This window comes from Xyrauchen texanus, chromosome 26, assembly GCF_025860055.1.
Source record: "Xyrauchen texanus isolate HMW12.3.18 chromosome 26, RBS_HiC_50CHRs, whole genome shotgun sequence".
Taxonomy (NCBI): Eukaryota; Metazoa; Chordata; class Actinopteri; order Cypriniformes; family Catostomidae; genus Xyrauchen; species Xyrauchen texanus.
Genome location: NC_068301.1, coordinates 33,606,490 through 33,624,600, shown reverse-complemented (window position 1 = coordinate 33,624,600; position 18,111 = coordinate 33,606,490). Strand labels below are relative to the sequence as shown.

Here is an 18,111-nt window from a genome sequence, read left to right as displayed (position 1 = left end):
GGGTAAGCAAACTCTTGTTTAAACCAAGTGTAAGCCCCAAATGGAGGTTTGTTCAAATACCTAACCCCTAAGAGTAATAGTGATGATTTCCTTAGCAAACACCATAAATCATCATTCAGCAACAATACATAGAATGTCTGTTGCTGATGCCGTGTTGCTGTATACATGCATACATACAGACGACAGATGTCTCTCTTTAGATTGTATGTGGATTGCATATTCATGGCCGCGTTTCCTGCAACATAATTGTGTGGTGTCGTACAAAGGACTCTGAACATCCCCGAGGGCCAATTAGAGCATAACGTGGGAGGATAGATGAAAAACTGTTGTCTCTGTACTCGTGTGTTTTTCTGTGTGTTTGTGTACAAATTCCCAGGCATTCATTTTGGCCGTGAATGTGTGAAGAGCCCCCAGTTGCCATATTATCTTAATTAACAGTGAGAGGGTACACATTCCTCCCCTGCTTATTCATGCAGTGCACTTTTGTTCAAAGATAGGACAGCATCAAGAATTCAAGAGTGCTCAAACACATCATCAGCTGTCATTAATTATTTAATTATTAGTCTGAAAAGAGCCCTGTTCTGGAAGCACACTATGGGATAGGCAGCAGACAGGATACATTGTAATAGATATGTAATCTATATTTAGCATATACAATCAATGAGCACTTTATTAGGAAGACTATGGCCCTAATAAAGTGCACGACGTGGTCTACTGCTTTTGTAACCCATTCACCTCATGGTTCGGCGTGTTGTGCATTCTGAGATGCTATTCTGCTCACTACATTTGTACAGAGTGGTTATTTGAGTTAACGGAGCCTTTCTGCTCGTCATTACAGCGGAAACAACATAAAATTCTCTGTCATTTTGGGGCATACAGATAAGTGTAAGACATCATTAGAGACTATAAAGGGTCTACTTTTATTTGTGTACACTCACAATAACAACAAAACCTTGTGCTTTGTAAAATAAAGAAAATAAAAAGGGTGAGCTGTAAGCAGTCTCTGTGTAAACAAGCAAATATCTGAAACATGTCAAAATGTTGAACTGAAACTGCGAATACTTATCACACAAACATGAAACATATGTCTAAAGAAAGCTTAAAATGTCTACTTCTAAATAAAACAATTCAAATTTAAAACAAATATTCTCCTCCAATGTAATCTGTATGAAACAAAGCGGTGTACAATTTCTCCGGACTCATCTAATTATAGCTAATGTGATCCCACCCACCAGCAGAGCGCGCCATTCATACGCTAATGTGCTGAAGCGATCAAGGCAAATGGTAAACGCCCCCGACAGTGAGGTTTGATGTAACACAATTCATTCACTTTACTGCGCGTTTGTAATGATACACAGGCGAGGAAACTCCTGGGTAGTGACAGAGAGTTACAATTTTCCTTAGAAGAAGAGTGGGACTCTGATGAACATTTGTATTTTGAAGAGAAATTTGATCCAGCAGAGGATACAATTTTAGACGAGTAAGTCTGTGACAGCCGCCAAAGGAAGAGACGGAAACAGGTGTCAGCTTAAGGGGTAAGCTTTTTTATTTCTCTTGTCATATAGAACAGTGTTGAAGGATTTTCCTTGGTCGGGTTCTCTGTCTCCATGCTCTGTCACTGCTGCCCTTTTATGCCGCTCTCCTCATGTTACTGAAATTAGACACAGGTGTTAGTCATCATTTTAGCTCAGGTGTGGGCGCCCTTACCGCTTTTCTCTCCCGGACGGGCGCTTGACCACGCCCCCGCTGCCACATACCCCCACCGCCCGACTCAGGCCGGGGCGTCATCCGGCCTGCCTACCACCCCCCCCCCATTTCTGGAGAGGAAGTCAGCGGCAGCCATTTGCACCCCCGGTCTGTGGACCACCTTGAATTTAAAGGGCTGGAGAGCCAGATACCAACGGGTGATCCGGGCGTTAGTATCCTTCATGCGGTGGAGCCACTGGAGTGGGGCGTGATCCGAGCAGAGGGTGAAGGCCCGCCCCAGCAGGTAGTATCGGAGGGTGAGGACCGCCCACTTGATGGCCAGACACTCCTTCTCTACGATGCTGTACTTAGTTTCCCTCAAAGAGAGCTTCCGGCTAATGTACAGCACCGGGCGTTCCTCTCCCTCCACCACCTGCAGAGTACGGCCCCCAGCCCCTGTCTGAAGCGTCCGTCTGCAAAACAAAAGGGAGAGAGAAGTCAGGTGCATGCAAAAGCGGCCCCCACAAAGTGCAGCTTTAATCTGTATAAACGCCTGTTGGCACTGCTCCGACCATTGGACCGGATCTGGAGCCCCCTTTTTAGTGAGGTCAGTCAGCGGGCTGGTGACATCCGAATAATTAGGCACAAATCTTCTGTAATAGCCAGCCAGCCCCAGGAACTGCCTCACCCCTTTTTGGTCTTGGGTCTAGGGCAAGTCGCAATCGCCGTGGTCTTGTCAATTTGGGGACGCACCTGGCCATGACCCAAGTGGAACCCCAGATACCGTACCTCCACACGCCCAACCGCAGCACTTTTTGGGTTTGCCGTGAGCCCGCCCGCCGCAGCGATCTCAGGACGGCCCTCAGATGTTGCATGTGCCGCTGCCAATCATTGCTATAAATGATGATATCGTCTAGATAGGCAGCGGCGTAAGCAGTGTGCGGTCTGAGGATCCGATCCATGAGGCGCTGAAACGTGGCTGGTGCCCCGAACAAACCGAAAGGAAGCGTCACGAATTGGTGTAATCCGAACGGCGTGGTGAAGGCCGTTTTTTCACGGGAAATTGGTGTCAAGGGGATCTGCCAATAACCCTTCGTTAGATCCAAGGTCGAATAAAATCGAGCCGTACCTAACCGATCGAGCAGTTCATCAATACAGGGCATTGGGTACGCGTCAAATTTAGACACCACGTTGACTTTCCTATAATCCACACAGAAACGTACAGACCCATCGCTCTTGGGAACAAGGACGACCGGGCTGGACCAATCGCTGTGGGATTCTTCTATTACTCCCATCTCAAGCATCGTGTCCAATTCTTCTCGAACTACTTTCTTTTTATGTTCGGGCAAGCGATAGGGGCGGCAACGAACCACCACGCCCGGCTCAGTCTCGATATGGTGATGTATGATGTTTGTGCGGCCCGGTAGAGGAGAGAACACGTCTGCAAACTCCTTTTGTAATTCGGAAACCTCTGCGAGTTGGCGCGGTGAGAGGTGGTCTCCACACGGAACCGGGGTGTTGAGATTGCGGGCTTTGTTTACCTCCGGCCCGAGCTCCGCCCTCTCCGGAACTACCGTTGCCAACGTCACAGAGGCCGCCTCTTCTCTCCACAATTTCAGGAGGTTGAGGTGATATATTTGACGCGCGACCCCTCTATCGGTACGTTTAACCTCATAATCGAGATCCCCTACTCGTCGTGTGACCTCAAAGGGTCCTTGCCACTTGGCGAGTAATTTCGAGCTCGATGTTGGGAGTAATACAAGTACTTTATCTCCCGGTGCGAATTCCCGGGTTTCGGCACCACTGTGACAGCCGCCAAAGGAAGAGACGGAAACAGGTGTCAGCTTAAGGGGTAAGCTTTTTTATTTCTCTTGTCATATAGAACAGTGTTGAAGGATTTTCCTTGGTCGGGTTCTCTGTCTCCATGCTCTGTCACTGCTGCCCTTTTATGCCGCTCTCCTCATGTTACTGAAATTAGACACAGGTGTTAGTCATCATTTTAGCTCAGGTGTGGGCGCCCTTACCGCTTTTCTCTCCCGGACGGGCGCTTGACCACGCCCCCACTGCCACATAGTCATTTAGTTTTCATTAGTTGACATGTTATTTTATACAAACATGTACATATTTTACTAGTGGGACTGTTTCCAGACTTGCCAGCCAGGATTCAGAGTATTGACAATTTAAATATGTTCCAATAGGCAAGTTTTAGTTACATGTAAATGTTGTTTCAGCTAAAGCAGGCATTGAAATTGTATGCTGTATGATATAAATATGATATGTATTAATGTGAATGTTTAGATTATATTTTAACTAGTGTTTATGCTGCCTCATTATCGTCAACAAAGCTTGTGCTTGCAAATATGTGTTCAGGTTAAATATGCCCATATTAGAAAATCAGCGTATTATAATGATTTCTGAAGGATCATGTGACACTGAAGACTGCAGTAATAATGCTGAAAATTCAGCTTTGATCACAAATTGCATTTTACAATATATTCAAATAGAAAACTGTTCTTTTAAATTGTAAAAATAGTTCAAAATATCACTGTTTTTACTGTAAATTGGATCAAATAAATGCAGTCTTGGTGAGCAGATGAGACTTCTTTTAACGGTAGTGTACGTCTAAAGTTAAGTAAAGTCTTTATGTAAAGAAAATGTATAGTCAGATTACTTTTAACTTAAAACTTGATCTTGATCATTAAGTCTCCTCACATTCATTCTCTTTCTGTCACATTCCTCATTGATGGGCCCAGGGGAGGGGTCTTTTGTCTCCTCAGGTGTGAATTACAATCAATATTCATGATAGTTCACGCCTCCTCGCATATGACCTTTCTGACACTAAAAGTGTCTTACAAAAGTTCAATTACTATATTGTTTTGTATGAATGAGTGATCAGGATGGTTTTCACATCATTTTGTAGCAAAAACTCAAGGCTACAAGATCCAGTTCTCAAAAGTCTTGTGGACAAATGTTTAGTATGTGTTATATGGCCTTATTTCAATGATTAAAAATTTTGTTTTTTCAAAAACCATGCATAAACGTTATTTTCTCAAAAATACAAACATGTACACACATGTTGCTCACATATTATTGTAGCCCAGTTTGTGCTGAATACAGTGTTATCAGACTTTAGCCATTAATATGTTTTTAAGCAACTGAAAAAAGCACAAATGTCAAGGCATGTCAAAACTTCTCCAGGGCCCAAAACACCCTCAGACCCCAGAGGGTTAACTGATAGAGCATTGCATTGCTGATGCAAAGGATCAGGGTACAAGTTCTGAAGCCAACACAGGAGCCGAAAGTGTCATAGAGCGCGTTTATACGTATGTTCTTACACCAACTATGCTTAATAACCCAGCAATGCCTGTGGTCATGTAAACACAATAAACCGAATTCCTTTATCGGCGTGAAAGCCATAAACGGCTTACGAAAAACCTGATCACCTCTTTTTTTTGCCCATTACGCCAATTTACATGCCATTTAAACACCATACCCTGTATTTGTAACGGCTCATCCAATATGCGCATGTGTTGAGTGCATGCCTCTTCACTGTTTGACTTCAAAAGTTGAGAATAACGCGATTATTTCAAATGTGATGTAAACGTGGGTTTCTTGCCTTGTCAGATTTTTTTAATAATCTGGTTTTAGAGAGCAATCAGCGTATTGGTGTGCATGTAAACTGGCTCATAGAAGCTCCTTAAAATGATGTACTTGCTTCAGCAAAACTATTTTTCATCTCTTATTTTCCTTATATGACGCTATCGGTTATGTTTTGGTTTAAGGTTTATAGTAGTTGTCTTTGTTCAAATCTTATCTGTTTGGGAAACAAATTAACTCACTTATAGTGCCACACATTGGACATTTTACCTCAGGACTGCTGCGACACGTGTTAAGAACCACGTAATGTCATTTTGCAAAAATGTCACCAGAGTCAAGTCATTTTCATGAGATCAGGCTGGACTTTATTCTAAGGTCCAAAGCTTTAAGATGAATGAATTATCGATGTGATATGACTTTAATATCAGCTCTCTCTTTGTTTATATCAGTATTGTTTGAAATGCACACTCTTTAGTCATCCTAATGACTGAGTTACACCGTAACTTTCTTTTTCTTGTTCATGTCAAACTTAAATTAAAGAGAATGCTTTCAGAACTTTGCTTGAAATGGATTCCTGGAGCTTCGTAAGCTTTCACCAAAGCACATACTGTACGATTCCTCCGGCTTTCTGAGGATTTACAGGGACAAGGCCGCCACTTAACTCCATGGCAACAGACCTGTAAGTGCTGTTTTACATTCGGTCTCCGCAGCTAGTGAATATTATGAACTGTGAAATAACACATAAAGGGGGCCCTTTGTTGGGCTCTTAATAGATCCATCAGAAGGCCTCACAGAACCCAGCATGATTTTAAAGGCTGATAGAGACCGAATATGTTATATACCCAGTATGATTTAATTACTGCTGCCTATGTCTTAGAGACCAAGTTCTCTGGAAACAAACAGCGAATGAAGTTAACATAGATTAACAAGGACTTGGATTTGCAATATCCCAAGGGAATCGTTTAGAGCGTTCCACTTCACTCTTTCTCGCACTAATGATTATTTCAATAATACAATGTTTAAATGGCACGTTTATGAAGTTAATGAGGCGGATATAATTTGACTCCCTAATGAAGGTGTTGCCACAATTAAGCAATGCTCTCCTAATCTGAACAAAATGTTCTGAAGTTCTTATTTTATTGCTGTCGTTAAATCAAAGATAAATGAGAAAATGTAGTGTCATCACTCCTCGGTTACTTTGTAATTGTTGTCAAAAGGTGACTGTTCCCTTACTGTAGATGACTGCTACTGAATTTCTCATCCATGCTGTAATTGATGCATCACTGGCACTGTGTCCGGGGCTTCTGGGTAAATGGATGGTCTTTGAATAGGACCTGCTTCTTTTTATGTCCTCCCAGAACAGACCTGTGATGGATTAAAGATGCTGAATGACTGTTGAGATTATGAATAATACAGTCCATGGACTTCCTCTTCTCTCTCTCTCTCTCTCTCTCTCTCTCTAACTCTAACTCTAACTCTTAAACTCTAGCTCTCTCTAACTCTTTACATTTCTATCTCTGTGCATAACACACCTCCTATTATAAATAAACTCTTACAATTTTCCACTAAAAACTACTACAAATACATTAGGTGTGAGAATTGTAAGGAATTTAACAGTATTGGTTCCTTAACGGTTTCATTAACGATTAATTTAGTACTTTTCAGGAAGATACATTTGGAAATAATAAAAGCAATTAATATTTTCTCTACTGCCCTAGTGAATGACTTGGAAAGAAAATGACTGACTTGCGGTTATTCACTAAAAAGATGTGGCTGATAAGAGTCATTCATTCAGGAGGTAGTGCTGAAAGTTTTGCTGTGTAGATTCAAAAGAATCGGCTCATAAGAGTAATTTTTTCTGGATGGGAATTGGACTACACTGGACGTGCTGTAGATTCAAATTAACTTATTTAAAATCGCATGTTCAGGAACGGTTAACTGAACTTAAGTTCGTGAAAATCACACAGTTTCGATATTTTATCAACACATCTTTAACAACCATGCAGTGATTACTCTGGATGAAGTCTCACGAGTCTCAAGTACACATAATACAGTAACAATTCTTGGTTCATTTCAAGTCGGACCTGACGAAATGATTGACTGAAGTAAATTCTGTAAGTTATATGCTAAAAAGTTGCAGCTAATACAGTGCTCTGATAAAGTATATTTCTATTTTTATGTCTTTTTCATACTAAATTGTTTAGATCTTCATACAAGATATAACATCACAAAATACAGTTTTCAAATATATATATATATATATATATTTTTATTGAAGCCGAAATGCTATCCAACACCTATATCACCCATGTGAAAAACTAACTGCCCCCTTAAACGTATTTGCAAGTTGTGCCACCTTTAGCAGCAACAACTGCAACCACATGCTTCTGATAACTGAAGATCAGTCTTTCACAATGCTGTGGTGGAATTTTGGCCCACTCTTCTTTGCAGAACTGCTTTAGTTCAGCCACATTGGAGGGTTTTCGAGCATGAACTGCCACAGCTTCTCAATCAGGTTCAAGACAGGATTCTGACTAGGCCACTCAAAAACTTTAATATAGATTATTTTGAGCCATTCAGAGGTGGTCTTACTCCTTTGCTTTGTATCATTGTCTTGCTGCATAATCCAGTTGCGCTTGAGCTTCAACTCATGGCTGATGAACGGACGTTCTCCTTTAGGAATATATGGTAGAGAGCAGAATTCATGTTTTCAAGTCGGCCTGCCCCTGAAGCAGCAAAGCATCCCCACACCATCACACAACCACCACCATGCTTGACCTGCAGTTCTTGGATGTTGTCCTTGGCTTTTTTGTGACTTCCTGGATAAGTTGTCGCTGTGCTCTTGGAGGAATTTTGGAAGCTCGGCCACTTTTGGGAAGGTTCACTATTGTGCAAATTTTTCTCCATTTCTCCTTTCACTGTGGTTCTTTAGAGTCCCAGAGCCTTTGAAATAGATTTGTAATCCTCTCAGACTCTGAAGTATTTCAATTACCTTTCTCCTCATAATTTCTGGAATTTATTCAACCTTGGCATAGTGTGTTCTACTGGGTGAGAACTTTTAGCGAACTACATTCTGCTGAAAATGTTCTATTTAGGTGTTGATTTGATTGAACAGGGCTGGCAGTAATCAGGCCTTTGTGTCTAGTCCAGCTGAACCCCATTATGAATGCAGTTTCATAGATTTGGGGATTTAGTATGTAAGGACAATTACTTTTCACATAGGCCCAGTTGGTATTTGATAACTTTTTTGCATCAATAAATAATATCATTTAAAAACTGTATTTTGTGTTTAATCCGATTACCTTTTATGTTAGATTTTGTTTGAATTTTTGAAACAATTTAGTATGAAATATACACAAAAACAGAAGAAATCAGGATGGGCGCAAATTCCTTTTCATAACATTGTAAGAGTCATTTGTTCGGGAGGTAGCTATGTATTTTTTGTGGATGTTTTTGTGTAGATTCAAAAGAACCAACTCATGAGTCATTCGTTCAGATCGGACTACACTAGTATCGCTGTACAGTTTGTTTCACACTGCTGTTCTGGTAGTGCAGGACACATTGTCAAGAGAATTGTAGCACAGTGTCCTGTCCACATGGGTTAAAAATTTACTTACAAGAACTTTAACTAGGCTTGAGATCAATGTCTTTTACACGCATCAGTAATTGGAATATTTTCCAGATGATTATCGGTATGTCTTTTTTGTATATTTATTTTTTATATATATATATATATATATATATATATATATATATATATATATATATATATATATATATATTTATTTATTTATTTATTTTTTTCTTTCAGATATAAATAGGGCTGCTCATTGCACAATAGTCTTCGTCTTTTCAAACATATTTCTCAACACGACTTTGGTAGTTGTGTGTGAGTGGCAGGGTAACTAAAAGGGGGTCGCACACTGGATGCCTCTGGTGGATGACATGGCACATTCTAAAATTCGTCATAATTATTTTCTACAAAGGTACATACAGAGAAATTGCATAATAAATGTCGCCATTTCTAATTGTTCAGTTTGTGCAGTAGCATCAGTTTCATACACAAACCTGTAAACTCATCAACGTCACTTCGTTTATTCTTGAAGTACAAAAACATTTGTAATTTTGGACTACTTTTGGCTGCACCACATAAGCTTATCATCTGTGTCAAAGAGCTCTAAAATACGGTGTGTGTTTGTGATACCTGTGCCTTTCCTGCCTGTGACATTTAAATGTTATATCACCCTCTTGTAGTCTCCCAATGCTATAACGCCTGATTACATTAATAGAAAACCAACTAAGTGATTTGGAAAGCATGCAGATTAGGCTTCTAATTTAAATATGGGCTAATTTTAATATATATTGATGCCTCAAAAATATATTGATAAAATAATATGCCAATCAATAATCGATATGTTATGAAATTCCTATTGTTAACAACCAAAAATCTTTCAAATCATTCAGTTCCAGTATGTTTTAAAAATGGAAGTGGTTCTGAATAAAAATCTGTTCTTGGTACCCAACCCAATTCACAATGGGTGACTAAGGTTGTTTTGTTTTTATATTATTATTATTATTATTATTATTATTATTATTTAATGGTGGTGTGGACATTGTTCTGTACTTTATCTGGTTTACTCACTGTCAGAGCAGTTACATTTTTGTAAATTCTTCCCACAGCTACAGACATGATCATACAGATGGATGTTTTGCTCCGGTGTCATGATTCACACTTGTTGAGTTTTTTGAAAGTCTTGAGTGATGAGCATGGCGTTTCAAGATGAGACCCCTGCTGTGTTTTTCATTCTGCACCACTAAAAATCTGGTTTTACTTGTTGCAGGTTGCATCCTGTTTTCATTGGGAACCATATTTAGTTTCTTGTCTTAAACTAGACTCTAATGGAAAGAATGTCAATAAACCTGACTGTTATTGGCACTTGGGTTAATTATGTTTTTGGAGGCTAGAGGTGAATTGACTCACTCTGAGCAGTGCAAGTCTGGCTTGAAAGTGCTCTCTTATAAATTACAATTAGATTAACAAGCTCTGGCAGAGTGTCAGCCATGATAGTGTGTTTTCCCAGAGTAACTGCTGTCTGAACTGTTTTGTGTGGCATGATTTTCATGGGTTAATGCTTTAAATGTTTATAGAAATGTAAACCTATGAAAAGCTATATAATTATCTTTACTTAATATCAGCAGAATGACTGAAAAGAGAGACCGAATGAGAGAGACATTTTAATCTTATTGGAGACATTTTTACAGTAATAAGCTCACACATTTAAATGTATTTATTGCAAGTGTTGCTAGCTTACAGGCATGCAGACACAAATGACATTTTTCCCTTAGAAATCTATAAAAAAGAAATCCTCATCCAGCATTGGCAAATGACTGGAAAGGACATGGAAACGTATTGGCCCGTAAAACCTTGTGTTTTTGTGGCTGGACACTTAATGAAAGACTTTTTCTTTCCTTTATCTTCATAGTCTTAAAATCTGCTCTAAATCTATTAGATAGACCTGCCATAGCTGCAGCCATCAGAGCTTTAGGTCAGTCCATAAAACACCTGCTCTTTGCTGCAGTGCTTTAATGATGGTTGTGATCCACATGACACTGCTTTGGAATGAGGATTTCAAGTTAAAGAACCCATAAAATGGTTTGGCGAACACAATTTTATTTTTTCAGGAACAGGAAGTTAGAATGGGGCACACACTTTTAACATTGTTAACTTCTAGAAAGTAAAGTCTCGTCAAAATATTTTTCACACAATTCTTATTTCAATGTATTTTTTTTTTCACCCCAAGTCAAGAAACTTCCTACCTCAGTGCCATTTCCACCACATCTCAAATTCTGCATTGTGTTTAATAGGATTCTCTGCTGGAAATGATATTTCTAACAGATTTATTAGTCTTGCTGTGGCTTATTTCATAGCTAACATTTTATGTGTCCTATATACACATAATGAAATAATATTTTCACACATTTTACAGCCCAAATCATACCTAAATTGGAAATGATGGCCAATAAAAATATTCTGCTCAGGTGATATTGGCCTTTATTTTTCATTGTTTTTTCAAACATCACTTGTCTCATCGTTCCAGGGCCGGTTCAAGACATTAAGAGGTCCTAGGCAAAATGAATGTTGGAGGCCCCAGACTTATAGCACAGGCTTATCGGTGCCTGACTATATGGTTAGAAATTCTTTTGGGTGAATTTATTTATTTATTCCAGCTGGATTCAGTTTTTTCTAATTACTTGGTTATGACATGCAAAAAAGTGTCACTTAATCACATAATCTGCTTCAAACAGTATCATTTCTTTCAAAGACTAGTTTTTTTTGAAGACTTATGGTCTTCCTCAAAGGTGCTCATCGTTGAAGTCTGGTAACCTCTAAACAAAATATTGTTACCCGATTAACTGATGAAAAGATGTGCACCCCTGTTTCACAAGAGTTACATTGCAGCAAGCCAATCACAATGGTTTTTCTTCCAGTAGCTACAGTAGCTTCTAACTACAGTAAATTAAACATAACGGAGTGCAAAATAATCAATCCCATATCCATAACTGCACTCTCACAACTAATTTTCCTCTTTATTGTGGGTATACACCATGTGACTTAAGCTATGCATGACTAATGCAGTGTGGTTTTAAAAATGTATTTTAACTATATTCATATTTTTATTGAATAATATAAAACAAAAACAAAAAATTATTATTGGATAGCTTACATATTTACTAAAACATGCAATTCAAATGTACACATTCATGTTCAATTGACAAGCAATATAATAAAAAATAATTTTCAAGAAAATTAATCTAATTAGCTTCGTCTGTACATTTGCAACACACACCAATGAACAAATAAGGATCATATTTTTACATTTTCAACCACAACTTTAAAACAGCTTATACTGTAGGTATTAGTTCAAATCCAAATATCATCAATAACAATACTGGAAACAAGAACATAACATTTCAGTGCATTATTATAAAACATTTCAGCACCACACCAGCCCGTAACAAGCACAGACCATATATTCCCATGCAGGGGCAGACTGGGAAGAGAAATCGGCCAAAGATTTTACATAGAAACTTTCATTTTTGAAACTTTGTGTCCATCCCCATTCAATATCATTGTACCAAAAAAAGCTGCATGTAATTTTTCAAAACATCAGAAGACAGAAGTCATATGGATTTGGAAGTACATGACGGGGAGGAAATGATGATGGAGTTTCTCATGTGACCCTCTAAAAATACTTGTATGCTAATATATGTGGAGGGGTTACTGTGAGTGCTTTCCGAAAACAAATTCAACATTGTATCAATCAGCATTGTTAAAAGTATTACACAATCAAATTCAATTAAAATGGACCAGAATGCTCTCACTTTAAGAGACACCACATTGTAAAAGAATAATGTGTCTGTTTCTTCTGTTCTTTATTCTGTGGTTTTGAGAGCAGCATATGTGTGGGAGAGGAAGAGCAGAATGGTGGATTGCATCATCTTACTGTCAGACGCTTTACAATGGAAATACACATTCATGAGTGAGGATGTGCTCTGAATCCAGTCATTTCACTGCCTGTCCACATCCTGTGTGTGTGTGTGTGTGTGTGTGTGTGGGGAGGATGCTGTGGAAAAAAAATTCACAGCTGAAATATTGGAAAATCACTTTTGCTAAGAGCATGACATTCACAATTCCATATTTGAACACTTTGGATTATTTGTATTCTAGTGTTTCTTTCAGAGATCCCAGTGTTTGTTCAATAGCACTTTCCTAAATCATATGGCACTTTTCACAAATTTTGACCTTGATGAGACTTTTTCTTTTTGCTCAGTGTCAGAAATACTTAGCGCTAAACCTTAAAAGTCCCCTGACATGCTTCTTTTTGTAGGCTTTGATATAGGCCTTAGTGGTCCATAGTACTGTATCTGAAATCTCTTTTACAAAATTCAGCCTTGGTACAGAATTATAGCCACTACAAGCCAACCCATAATGAGCTTTCCTTCAGACGTGCCGTTTCGGTGTCTGTAGTTTTAAATGCTAATGAGGAGGAGAAAGGCGGGGCAAGGTGTAGTGTGGGTGTTTACATTGGATATATTGCAATGGCACTTAGACACGCAGTCGTTCAGATGTTGCGAACGCATCTTTTCACACTCATTCACACCATAAGACGATATTAAAGTGTTAATATCTGCATCTTTAAAGAAATATCAACAGTAAAACCTTTACCTCTCCTAAAAAAAGAAAGAAAAATTACCTACCTTTCGGAGTTGTTCGCGTCGCTGCCGTAGTGATTTCAGTGCGTGAAGTCGCGAACACTGCAGCACGTGAGCTGTTATTCAGTCGCGTATGAGAACTGTCAGCGCAATGTTTTGCGCGATGGTCGTTTTCCTTCAAAGTGGTGGGATTTCTCTTACAAATAGCCTACGTTCAGTCAAAGAGCTGTGAACGCAGTCAATAGCTTTTAGAAATCCATGGTAACCGAGAAAGCCCTCCACAACTTCGCTCTACTGTGACCGAGTAAATGAAATTTATCCATTGATCCTTCTGGGGATTGGATGAAGGAAGTAAAAAAAAGACTTCTGTGATCATTTGTGCATTCAATTATTGAGCAACTTTTGTGCTTCGATCGGTCACACGCCATGATATCTATCGAGGATAAGCTAAAATCGCGCGCGCGTTCGTAATTCCTAGCTCGTTTTCTCATTGGCGGGTCAAATTCTCTGGGCGGGCAAAGCAGAGAAGGGGGGGGGGTAACCTCCCCCTATATGACGTCATATAGGGGGAGATTCAAGATCAGCCCGTCTGAGATTTCATTTTCTCACAGGCAGAGAAAGATAGCCAAAACTCGGTTTACACCGACTGAAATTTCTAGACACGAGGGGACCAAATACAGGCTAGGGGAACTAATATTAATGTTAAAAAACCTTAGAAAGTGAAAATTTCATGTCAGGGGACCTTTAAGAAAACGTTTTTTTCACCACCCCTGGAGTTCGCTAGTTTGAATCCCAGGGTGTGCTGAGTGACTCCAGCCAGGTCTCTTAAGCAACCAAATTGGCCCGGTTGCTAGGGAGGGTAGAGTCACCTGGGGTAACCTCCTCGCTGTCACTATAATGTGGTTCGCTCTTGGTGGGGCACGTGGTGAGTTGTGCGTGCATGCTGCAGTAGATGGCGTGACGCCTCCACATACGATATGTCTCCGCGGTAATGCACTCAACAAGCCACATGATAAAATGCGCAGATTGATGGTCTCATACGCAAAGGCAATTGAGATTCGTCCACCGCCACCCGGATTGAGGCGAGTCACTATGCCATCACGAGGACTTGGGCATGCCAAATTGGGAGTAAAGAGGGGGGGGGGGTGATTTGTCTACCTCGGGAAGACAAACTAAATATTGAATTAGATGTTTTATTTTATTTGAGATTTGCTCCTTTTTTGCAACCCTTATAAAACCCTTGTAAAAAATGTGGGCATGATTGTATACAGACTAAAACCCAGATTTTTGTGATTTTGCAATCCTCTAACAATAAACATTAAGCATATAGTAGTATCCATTTCAGTAGGTTTGCCGTTATTAAGATTGTTAATGATAAATGTATGTTTCCCTTAAGTTAAAATATTTGATTACAGGGTTGCACACACTTACTGTAAAAAAACAAAAATATTTTAATAAAATGTTTACTTGTGATGGATCACACTGGGACTGGTTTAATGTTACACACTGACTTAACTGTTTTTTATACCGTAATTTTATCAAAAACATTTTGAGCATGAACTACTTTTTTTAATGTTTATATTTTAAACATTAAATTACATTATTGTCTTTTTATATAATATAATGCATAAAATGTGGGACTCAACTAAATACTATGTTTTTCATAAAATAAGAACAATTACTTAAAGTTAATGCCTAAAAATATTTATCTGCAATGCATTAAACATAAGTTTTTGATCAAATTTTTGATATATGATTTAGGGTGGAGCTACTAGTTATTTTTCATGCTTTGTTTATCTCATAGATTACAGGTTATCTAATATATATAATAGTTCTCACTTCATAGTGTGCTGATTATTAGTTTAAAAAAAGGAATGGGACACTTATTTGGACACTGTTCCTGTAAGTGCTTTAAGCTAGGATTGTTTTTATTTGTATTATTTTTGAGGTGCACCAAGCACGACATTTCCTTCCCCAAAATTTCTCCCCGGCTGCATTTGTTTTTCTCCGCTGCCACCTGTCAGACACAGGTGGAGTTTGAGACATTGCAGACCGCTGGCCTGCAAACCATGACAGATTGGTGCTGCAACCAATCACTGTCAACAACACTCAACATTGCAATACATAACTGTGACAACCAGTCTCCTTTGAACCAATGAGCATTGACTAACGAGCATCACTGACAAATGCCTCTGTTTTCTCTATAGGGGCCACAAAAGAAAACTGGAAGAGGCCAGAGACAATGAAGAAGATGAAGGCTCCAGTAAAGACTCGAATGAGGATGAGGAGGGCAGCAGCTCGGAGGCCGATGAGATGGTCGCTGCGCTGGAGGCGGAGCTTAATGACTTCATGTGACCTGATTGGATGATGAAACTATGAAAATGAACTACTCTAATCAGAGCTGATGTTTTCATATGGTACTGGAGATATATGAACGTGTGCTTTTGTGTCGCTGTTATACAGCGCAAGTAAACAAATGTATCGAAACAAATAGGGAGGTTTACAAAGTAGATAGTTCATGTACAGATAGAGTTTTAGACACAAAGTTCAATTTTATTGTGAATTCATATAGTGGTGTGGGAAGTAGATTTTTTGTGTGTGTGTAATATTTTACTTATTTTTGCTCCAGTTCCAAAACAAATTTTTATATTATGTAAAGGAAATTCATATTTGGCCATGATTGCCAAAGAGTCTGAACCGGGCCTGTGTGGGCCATTATCTACAAACTCAGTTGATGTTTAAAGGGGTTTGTGGTGCTCACCAGCAGTCAAACTCAAGACGTCTGAATGTGTCCTGTGTCTCTTTCTTATCGTTTTGTGCTTTGTCCAGTGACATTGGTGCCCCAGAGAGTGATTGACACTGTGCTGCACCAAATACAGAAAACCAGCACCATAAGACAGGCCCACAGCCGCTGTCCTCACTTTCTTTTACCAAAAATGTTCCATTAAACAATGTGAATAGCTGTGAATATGAATTGTAAAACAAGTTAGAATGATTCACTGCTTACACCTTTGCATTTTGGCGAGTATTAAAGGAATATTCCGTGTTCAATACAAGTTAAGCTCTACCGACAGCATTTGTGGCAGAGTGTTGAGTACCACAAAAAATGATTTCGATTTAACCTTTTATTTAAAACGGAGCAAAAAACTGGTTATATTGAGGCACCTACAATGAAGGTGAATGGGGCCAGTCCGTAAACGTTAAATTGCAAACTTTCAAAAGTATAGCCACAAGACATAAACATTATACGTGCTTAAATGATTTTAGCTTAAAAGGTTTACCTTGGCAACAAAGTTGTAAAATTGCTTATAACTTTACAATGATAAGGTTGGTAAGTGATTTTAACACTAAAATCATGTTGGTGTATAATGTTTACGTTTTGTGTATATTTGAAGCAGTGAGTATTTTTTATGTTTATGGATTGGCCCCATTCACTCCCATGGTAAGTGCCTCACTGAGAGTCAAAAATCATTTCTGTGGTAATCATCATTATGCTACAAATTTTGTCAGTTGAGCTTAGCTTGTATTGAACCCAGAATATTTCTTTAAGACTTGCGATTCGATTCTAGTTTGTGACTTGTTTATTACAAATGTTTGTAAGATCATTTTCTTTAAATCGATAAATGTGATCATTTCTTGTCCTGTTGTTTATAAGATGAAACGTTGTAATTAAATGTGCTATCCAACACAGGACATCACAACATAATGTCATCATTTGGCTTCTTAAAGGTCACTGAGTTTGATAGTGAACACTGTGGCAGCATTAAACCGGGTGTTTGGTTGGCTCTCATGCCACCCTAAGCCATCACTGTACGGACTGATCAGATCCAGACTAGTAGGATTCAAGTGACCTTGAACAGGAGTGCTGATCTAAGGTCAGTTTTTGGTTCTAGATTGGTGTTCATGGTCTTAGCCACTTGAAAGTTGACTAGACTTCTAGATCTGAATCTGTTTCAAATATTTCTCAGAGGTGAGATAAAATAAGCACTTTTATGCTTTTATGGCACCTCATCTCTGTGTGCGTTTGTGTTTGACTGGCAGGCTTCCTGTTCCTTTCATTGTGTTGTTGTTTTCAACAATGTAAAATATTTGTACTGTATATTCTTTTTCATACCTGACCAAGAAGATACTTTTCATTTAATAAAGGTTTGTTTTATAGATTGGTGTTTTGAAGAGTGTTTGTGTTGTTTAAATGCAGTGCATTGTATTAGAGTGTTTAAAAAAAACTCAGTGACCGTCTAGATGCGCTTAATAATTGAATGAAGGGAACAAAATCCATACAGAGATTCTACACATCAATTAAATGACTCATTTATTTGGTTTGGAAAATTTTCTGTTAAAATACCCCTTATAATGGCAGAGATCTCATGTTCATGGAAACCATACTTCAACTTTTTGTATAGCAAACCTTACTTCATACAGTATACTAAGAAAATCATTGTTTAATGCATTGATCGTTTAATAAAAATGCATGCACTGGAATTTGAAATACTCCTAGGGATTTCATGTTACAGGTACCAAATGTGGGCATTGACGGTGCTAAATTGTGAACAGATTTTTTTATAAATCGATTGGAGTTACCATGGTGATACGATAAAGTAATGTCAAAAAATG

General features: G+C 38.8%; 1 protein-coding gene across 2 annotated transcripts in view; it reads left to right on the top strand.

The window, feature by feature from the left end:
• The window catches only part of LOC127619591 (RNA polymerase II subunit A C-terminal domain phosphatase-like), a 148,964-nt gene extending 131,113 nt beyond the window's left edge, over positions 1-17,851 (top strand). For both annotated transcript variants that reach the window (XM_052092477.1, XM_052092476.1), the window contains exon 13: positions 15,705-17,851. In XM_052092477.1, the coding sequence (XP_051948437.1) occupies positions 15,705-15,852 (148 nt within the window). In that variant the 3' untranslated portion in view covers positions 15,853-17,851. The remainder of the gene's footprint in view (positions 1-15,704) is intronic.
• Positions 17,852-18,111: the final 260 nt, after the last annotated feature.